The 9023-nt window shown below is 45.9% G+C and overlaps 1 protein-coding gene and 1 long non-coding RNA gene across 2 annotated transcripts; both read left to right on the forward strand.

Annotated features, from left to right (window-relative positions):
• The first annotated feature begins 346 nt into the window (after window positions 1-346).
• LOC122376390 lies at window positions 347-5580 on the forward strand. Its single transcript, XR_006255623.1, has 2 exons — window positions 347-3557; window positions 3970-5580. It is a non-coding gene; the product is annotated as an uncharacterized LOC122376390 (long non-coding RNA).
• Window positions 5581-6065: 485 nt separating this feature from the next.
• Window positions 6066-9004, forward strand: LOC122376389 (soluble calcium-activated nucleotidase 1-like). The gene is made up of 5 exons (XM_043356253.1): window positions 6066-6225; window positions 7043-7201; window positions 7559-7703; window positions 8095-8329; window positions 8844-9004. The coding sequence occupies exons 2-5, from the start codon at window positions 7138-7140 to the stop codon at window positions 8958-8960; spliced, it is 561 nt and encodes a 186-aa protein (XP_043212188.1). The 5' UTR covers window positions 6066-6225; window positions 7043-7137; the 3' UTR covers window positions 8961-9004.
• The last annotated feature ends 19 nt before the right edge of the window (window positions 9005-9023 follow it).

Below are 9023 nucleotides of genomic sequence, written 5' to 3' on the forward strand. Positions count from 1 at the left end.
CTGCCTCGTAGAAAATAGGAAAAAAATGTTGGTATTTTGGTTTAGTCTTTGCATGTGAAATAAAATGAATGAAATATTTTGATAGATAATTTTTTCTGACCACCCTGCTGTCGCTGCATGGCGAATCAGTGCCCACTGACTTAAAACAAGAAAACTTTGTTTTCATTTTTTGATTTCATGTTAATTTAAAATGTTTTTGAGCCTATCAAATGATATAAGTATTTAAAATTTAGCTCAGTCGTCCCGGTAAATGCCACAACTGCGCCATGACTGTACGCTAATCCTATTCCGTTTGTGATGCGAATTACCGGCCGTCGAGGAGTCAGCCCGGGTGAGCCAAAGAAGATCCGTTTGACGTAGATAAAACGAATTAGTCTCATGTAACCGGTGCCGTAGATCCGTTTGTGGGGAGCTGATGCGCATTAGCGTAGTGCGTATTTGGAACGGATCGCTCATGTAACCCCGGTATAGGTAAAACCGGTTTGCCGCCACAACACTAAGGTATTTTAACCACTTTTTTCAGCTGGCCTTCTCAGTCCAAAAAAAGAAACTAGGCCACGTATCTTTATGTGTTTTATTATTTATATATAAATTGGCAATAAACGTGCACAGGGCAAGAATAGCGTAACTCTGTAAAGTATTTGCGAAGATAATTTTTTGACCGACCACGCCATTTCGAAAATAATATATCTTTGGTTGTAGGAGTTTGTTATTGATGAAATCATATTTTTATCCTTAAAAATTAAAATTAATAGTAAAAAAGTATTATCAAATGCCAATACTGTTTCATTCAATTTCGAAACCACCAAGCTCAGCAAATGGCGGGCCCACCTGACCAGCCAACGTTTTACCACAAATTCTCGAATAAAATCAGTTGTATAGGTTGTAAATCATGATTGAACAATATCAAAATTGAATTATCTTTCCGATTTTATGTGTTATTTCATTTGTTCATGCTCAAAACTAGAATAAATCGATGTTGAATGTAAAACCACCTTTGGTGATCTTGGTCACACTGTTTCACTGGATGTAATGGTTTTCAAAAACAAGACCGAGTCGGCGTCTGAAACGTTCACCAAAATATGCAGAAATGCTGACATTATAAGGTGTCAAAGTATCAAAGCTCATCTAATGGGGGAACATTGTCAATTTTGCTTCCGAATCCGAAAGTTGGCATTTTGGGTACCAATCAACTCCGAACAAAAAACATAGATGCTCGGTAAACATGGTGGTGATGGATTCGCAAAAGGTCTTAATCAAAATGAAAATTTTATTTTCTTCCCAAGTATGCATGTTTTATTGCAGTTTCGGTGCTATAAGTTACATATTTTTGGTCTATAATGTATCAGCCTCCTTGCTGTTTGAGGTCACACTGTAACAGTTAGTGGCATATTACTAAAAAATAAGACCGAGTCGGCATCTATTGAGGGTACTATATGTAACAGAATTTAATTTTCTATCTGATGTTATAAGTTTCAAAACATGACTAATGGGGGAACATTACGAAATTCGATGTTAAAAACTGCTGACCACGATTTTACACCCACAGCTGCTCACGGTTTCGTGTACTGCAAATGCTGCTAATATAGTTCTGACGCTAGCAGACGCACGTTTTTGCATTCAATTGGCTGCCACGGTGTTCCATGTGATGATAGAGAACATCCCTGGTTTTCGACCTTTCTGTGTTGTGTATATTTGTTTATTAGGCACATTTCAATTCAAATTTGATTTTGGTTCTCTCACTTCTGCCTGGGTCTTGGAGTTGTGGATATATTTTGTGGAGCGTGGAGCATCGGAGATTTGTGGAGTATTGGATTGGCCTGGTGTCAGTATTCTTTGGTGTTTTTTTATAGATATTTTCATAGGCTACAATGCCACCAGGAAGACCACTGACCAAGACCAAGACAGTGCTCATGCCCGAATCATCGGCAACACAGGATGGCAAACTTCGCCTCCCCTGGCTTGTATGAAGCCTTGATTTCCATTTAAGGAAGTAAGTCTGTGCCCAAATGGATGATGCACGTGTTGGGCATTTTTGCAAAACAAAGAGGTTGAAAGGGTTCATTTGCCGAGGCTGTATGGAGTACGCCAAGCAATGTCATGCTGATGGGGAGACGTGAGTATGACAATGAAACAGACTACAATTCTTGGCGAAAGGGCTAGCAAAATGCATCATTGAGTTTGACAATTCTGTACCAGTCATTGTCAATTAAGCTGGAAATCTGGGTAACTGTAAAGCTGGGGTCACCGTCAGCATATAGGTATCAGTCGGGCAAGCTGCAGGGAGGTAATCTAAAATAAGATTAATCTAATATAAGAATATGACGTCACCCAAATGGGCTGAGTGATGACCATATAAGGAGTGATGATCAATATTTAGACTATATTTCCGACATGTCCACATTTGAACCCTCCACAATCATCGAAGAACTGCTCATAACCACAATATTTTTTGTTGACTGACAGACAAAACATGATCCTACAAATTGTGAACTGGCCAGCTCATTTGAGATTGGAATTTGTCACTGGTGACCAAGATATTTGGGTATTAGTAGAGCAGATGTTACACAGAGGTTTTACAACTGAGGAGAAGTGCTCTTATGCTTCTTGCTTCCAGAGATGCTTCTTTTTAACACCAAACCAAACCTTACCTGACATAATCTAACCTACAAGTCAGCATACAACCTAAAACCCTACAACCTACAAACCTACAGCTGTGCCTCTCCTTGGTTGGAAACCCTTCCTATGAGCATCCTGCTCTCTTTGTCTATTTATCTACTTGGTAAGCATAAGCGCCTTCATTTGACATCTGCTCTACTAGTGCCGTTAATTTTAATTTGTAACTTAACCAAACCAAACCTAACCTAACCCAAAGCCTGCTCATAACTGTGATAAGTTGCAGTCCTAACTCCTAACATCACTTTGATTCTCCTCAGCCAATTACATCAAGAGGGAGACCACACTGACAGGGGTCCAAGATCCAACTCAGGCCCTTTTTGTAAGTGTGGATGTCCTGACCTGTAGCCAGAAGCACTGCCACTGGAGCACAGCAGCTAATTCCCTATCTTCCTTCCAGCTCCACAATGGTCTGCATTTCTGCAATGGTCTCAACAGGCCTAACTGAACACAAAAGGCATTTTCACTTGTTAACAGTTTAAGACTAATATTATTCTAAAAACAGTTGTACAGCAATGTATAATGAAATAGATATACGGTGTATATGAATAGAATTAGGTTTGCTGAGACTTGTACTTTATGAACTTGAACAGTGAACACTAGAGTAACTAATTCAACTATTTCTTGTTATTCAGACTGCCCGCCAGTGGACGGAGGCCCGGCGACGGACGCTGGCTCAGTGGCCAACAGTGGTCCGCCAGCCGGCTGATGGTGGCTCGCCGACCGACGCCGGCCCGTCGGCTGACCACGGCATTCCGGCTGATGGTGGCCCGCCAGCCGACGGAGGTCCGCCGGCCATTCGTGGCACGCCCGCTGACGGCAGCTCGACGACACGTCCTGGCTATGCCACCCCCAAGATTACTTCGCCCCCCAGTCCATAGGTGAGTGGCTGGAGAGTGGAGAGAACTTTGTGTGTTGCCGGGACGGGATGTCTGCTAATGCAGATGCCGTTGCAGGGGTCGTGACGTATGATGGGTCTCAGACTCGGACCTCGACTTTTGAGTGAGAAACGTATAAACAGGCTAATGTATTGCAATTATGGGCGATGGCTAAGTGTGCGACAGGAAACGCTATGAGCTATGAGTTATCGTCGCCGTGGCGGAAATTTGAGGACCGTCGCAACCTGTGACGTCGCCGTGACTGCTAATTGACGGTCGCCTTGGATCGTGTGTAACGGTCACTGTGCCTGGTATGTGACGGCCGCCGTGATTGTTTATATAACGGCCGTCGCGACTGAAACGTGACGGTCGTCGTGAGACCTGACGTGAGACCTGACGTGTCGCTGTGTCACAGGTCACCAGTTGCGGGCGCTTCATCTGACAGTGTCGTCCGACGGCTCCACGGTGACCAGCGCCGCCACTGCGGAAACCATCCGACCCCGAAAATGCTGCTAGCCGTACACGAACAAAGGGCGCCGGGCACCCAGGACCAGCGCCCTGCTCCGAGGCGGTGTCCAAAGAAGGCTGCACAGTGCACTTGCTGTGCTAAGGCATAGTGCGCGCTGACTGATAGGAACAAATGACGGTCAGTTATCAGATTTCAGTATGGAACTCAAGATGGTCGGAGCCGACCTGGCTCGGTGGATGGTGTGCCAGGGTTGATTAAGTGTCGAAAGGAGTGAGACGCCCAGATATGTGAAGGATACGTCGATACGAGCCCCGGCTTCGACTCCCCGTCCCAAAACGATGTTGGTTGTGATTGGAGGATTCCCCCACCCCCACCCCCACCCATCCCGGAATTTGTGCTATGTAATAGGACGATAATATGTCGTGGTCTCATTCTGGCTCGATATGGTAATAGGTACTTAATTGGACAGATGCTGATGGTATTGGTGGTGGATGTAAATGGCAGGTTTGGCGAGCGCGAATTAATAATCGTGAGTGCACTAGCTGCAATCAGTCGCGCGCTTATTGCTGAGCACCTGTGAGCAAGAAAATTATATGAATGTGGTAGTTCGTCGTGAAATCTGTGTACTTTTGGATTAAGCTGTCAGAACATAAGTGTATTTTTGCCGTGTCCACTGCAGCTCTGAAACAGAAACATGGAGATCGGCTGTGTGCTGTAGCTGCGGGGACAAGAAGTCCGCGCGTGCAAAAAATCAAAGGTGATATGTGAATTTAAGTGAATATACCTCGCTATATTTTCAATTTTATTATTACAACAAATGCGTCGACTGCTGATTACCCTCGGGTCCTAACAATAACGTTTGCAATACTGGAAAGTACATAGACAATTGATACCCTTGCGACCGACTGGCGCGATCCGAGAATCTCTCTCACTGTTTTTGCTGACCTACACACGAAAACACGGCCGCATAGCTACCATCGAGAGCACGGAACGATGCTGGTGACTGACGGACCAGCGAAAATAGAGCTCCCGTCTACTCGCGGAACAGCGCTGATTGGCGCGGCTCACAGACTCCATTGGCTCATCAGAGTTCAGACTGTTGACGGTTGTTGCTCCTCCCTCCCCTCCCCGAGAGGGCGTAGCCAAGTAGCTTAGTTGTGTGCGCAGCGGGCGGTCTTTTTGCATCTGTGTAACAGTTGAGTGGATGGTATCCAGACGAGCTAGGCGTCGGCGTCGCCCTTCCAGCGGCCGGGCAGCGCAGGTGGACGTGCCGCGGATGGTCCGCCTCCGATCTCGGCACACTCTGCAGAGTGCGGCTGGACGCTCCACGGAGTTGCATAGCGTCGATAGGCCGTATGGTGTCGCTGTCGTAATTATAAAAGCGTAAGTAGAAGGTTGAAGCAATATAGAATGCTATCTTTTTCGAGCTTTGTTGCACATAATTTAGTAGGTATTGGCCGTTTCTTTACAAATAATATCGCAAAGCACAGCTGGTAACGATATGTGCGCGTCGGTTGCGGCGGTAATCGTCGAAAAAATATATAATTTATGAACGTTTCTTGATCATTGAATGAAAAACGTGGCGATGTTTGCCTGTTGTGAAGAAGACTCCTATACTGCCGCTCTATCGTCCGGAATTATTTGTGTTTGATTACGGGGATTCCGCCACTCTATCAGCTGATTTTTGTTTCCGAGTCACGTGACCAACCGGTGTCTCCCTGGTTGTCCAGACGTAAATATGCTGCCGGACACGGGTAGTCGGCTCGGCGGGTCGCCCTACTGACCTGGCCTGACGTGAGCTGCCGAACCACCCCGCCTCAAATTTATGGATACACAGTCACAGTCTTTGATCAGAGCTAATGTGAAATTCGAAATCATTATCCCAATTACCAGAAGCCCCAAGAACGACCTACCCTCCTTTCTAGTGTGCCCGGCATTCCCTTTACCGTATCAGCTAAAAAACTTCATATGGAAGCCTCTTCATAGGAATCTGGTTGCATGTTCGATAAACGCCTGCGCAGATGTTTCAATCAGAGCGCACACGTCAACAAAGTTTTGCTTTATTTCAGTGCCTTGATTTCAGTCAAGCTTTGAGTCAAGTTTTCATTTTTCATTTTCACCCTTGTGTGTGAGTTGGACGCAAGAGCCAAGCCGCTACGCGCCCTAACCCAAAATAACAGCAACAACAGCCTTGTGTGTGAGGTAGGTGGCTTAATGGCAATAATCAATGGCAAAAATCGTCAATAATGGCCAGGCGATTATTGCCAGTGGCTGGGACTGGGACTTGGAGGATGACAGGAGTGATACTCTTTTCTTTTCCTGTTCCTAACAACTCAGGGACGACGGTGAAAACAGGGCGCCTGGGGCGATTTGATCAAGGTTCGTGAAATAAGCACGTGAAGTTTAGGATGTAAAAGGCCCACGGAGGGGAAGAAGTTCCAATACCGAAGTTCCAAATGTCACGTGATTAATATGCCCTCCGGCGCCCTGTTGTCACCGGCGTCCCAACTCAGTTGGGGAATCTACGAGGTGCCGAACTAAAATTTGATCAGCCAATCAACGGCTGGAGTGGGCGGGGCAATGACATAATTCATAAAATAAATAATAAAATCATAAAATCATATGGTCATAAAATCAGGAAACTTCATCTTTTCCATGCATCCTAGCATTTCAATGAAAAAATAAGGCATAAGACTGTTTTTAAACCACCCAAGTGAAGTTTGCAATCCACTGACAAGCTAAGTTCCCTATCACTTGTCAGTTATCGCTGTTATGCCTGCTATGGATGTCAGGAAATACAAGCTTAGTAATTAGTATCCTCATGTCAAGCAAGCACAATAGTAAAACACCTCCTTTCACTTTTCTGTGCACCATTGTCTGAACATCAATAAGGAAAATTTGTGTGACCATATTTATAAGCTGGTTTCTTTTTCCTTAGGACAGGAACAGATTAATTCCATGACACATTCTATTGCAAATATCATCAATAGCCTCTGACCTTTAAGCTCTGACCCGGCAGAACCCGGCGAGGCTGAAGCCGCAGCCTCCCGCACCTCCGCCACTGTGGATCTGGATCTGGAACGGACACCGAGTCGGCAGGCCTCAGAGTCTGCCATGCAGGACTGGAGGAACGCTATCTTTAACCCACCGCCGTCGGCCTCGTTCACGTATAAAATGGGTGAGTGGATGCCTGCTGGATGGACTGTGAAGTTTTTTTTTTAACTTGACTAGTAATGTTGTGAATAGGTTTGTCAATGTAGCATCCTGTTGTGATCTACTGTATGATACATTGCTACTACTGTGCAGTAAGTGGTGTAGGTGATTTGCTTTGAGTTTTTGTTTTTGGCTGTTTTTTTCAATCATTCCTACCTCCATTCAATATGTAAATGGACTATGGAGTTTGTAAAACGGAGAACATGAGATATTTAGACCACTAAGACAAACGTAATTCCGCAAAGATACCGGCCGATCGTACTAACGCCTTGGTACTGACATCGGATTTGTGACCTGCCCTGCCATCTGGTGCCGCCCGCAGGTAACTCGACGGTGCGACTGCAGAGCCGCCTGGTGGTGGCGCTGGGAATCATCGGCGGTATCGTAGTGTTGTATCTTATGCTCCAGCGCAGCTCTGGTGGAATGACTGTCGCTCAAACTGTCTGGGGGAAGTCGGCTCAGACTAGGTAAGCGAATGGTTTATATTATTGATAAGCACCAGGTCAAGAGGGTAGAAAACTGGTCATAGGAATGGTAGCAGTATCACATTGTCGATGTACAGTCGATATCAATGTACAATGATGCATGAGCAGTATCGATACATTAGTTGAAACTAGGGTTAGCGAAATCATTGATCAATGCGAAAAAGGTTGAGGTTTTGTGGAACGTATTGATACTTCAGTGCTACAGGATGTCGTGCAGTAAAGTATATCGATGCTAAACAGGTGGCTAGGAATGATTTAAAGGAGTACTTAAGAATGGTTTTAACTTGTAAATCTGTTTTTCACCTCGCTCACTCCCCTCGACTCTGAGCACCAGAAGGAATTCTTCACAACGGGCCCTCCCTCTCCATTTCAGGTGTAACAGCAGCTACCCCCTCTCACACCCACTACCAGGCCGGGGCGGCATGGGCTCCCGCTACCGTATCGCCGTCATCACCGACCTAGACCAGGCCTCGCGCCGGGAGTCGAGCTGGATCAGTCTCCTGCGGCACGGGTGGTTGGAGTGGCACCACCGTCACGACGGGCGACCCCCGGCAGCGGAGGTGACGTGGGATGAAGAGGATGTGACGGTGAAGTCGTCACTGGCAAATGTGAGTCGTCTGGAGGGGAGGGGGGGGGGGGGGGGGGGTAGAAACCGAGGGAATTGTGTTGGAAGGAGAAAATCCATAAATGAGGAAAGTGTAACCAATCCGTTGCTGAAAATGCAAGGTGTGGTTGGTGTGAGGATCATCCGTGTTTGTTTGATTTTAGTAAAACACTAGAATAAATCACATAACTTGTGTTTTACCAGAAAAGTAGTCGCACTTAATCGTGTTTGTGTTGATTCTGGATTGAATTAGATGTTGCATGAAAATAGAAAGATGATTATTGTGTATCTGTGTCAATTGAAGCACTATCAATTATGATTCTCCTAACTTAAAAGCCTGTTCAGGGTGTCATTTTTATCTTCAACCCTCCTCATCTCATTGATCCAACGCTCAGCAACGCCCTCTGACCCCCAGGTAGGTCGTACCATGGACCACCTTAGTACACTCTCTGTGATCTAACCCTGTGTGGGTCTATGACGTTTGGTACACCCTCTGACATCTCTCCCTCTGCCACCCAGGCGGTCGCGCCATGGAGCTTTCGGAGCTGGTCTCGTTCGGCGGACACCTACTTTCTGTCGACGATCGTACTGGGTGGTGTACCAGCTCTCCAATGGAAAGGCCGTACCCTGGCTAATTCTGGCAGATGGGGATGCCAAGTCGCCAAAGGATTTAAAGGTGTGTGGGTTAGCTGTAACCT

Source organism: Amphibalanus amphitrite, unplaced genomic scaffold, assembly GCF_019059575.1.
Source record: "Amphibalanus amphitrite isolate SeventyFive unplaced genomic scaffold, NRLGWU_Aamphi_draft 002122F_arrow, whole genome shotgun sequence".
NCBI classification, from domain to species: Eukaryota; Metazoa; Arthropoda; class Thecostraca; order Balanomorpha; family Balanidae; genus Amphibalanus; species Amphibalanus amphitrite.

Bases quoted from the DNA above. Each gene is read 5' to 3' on its own strand.
- LOC122376389 (XM_043356253.1), top strand. From the start codon at position 7,138: ATGCAGGACTGGAGGAACGCTATCTTTAACCCACCGCCGTCGGCCTCG. The intron at 7,202-7,558 runs GTGAGTGGATGC...TGCCGCCCGCAG, and splicing joins CTCGTTCACGTATAAAATGG to GTAACTCGACGGTGCGACTG. The intron at 8,330-8,843 runs GTGAGTCGTCTG...CTCTGCCACCCA, and splicing joins TGAAGTCGTCACTGGCAAAT to GGCGGTCGCGCCATGGAGCT.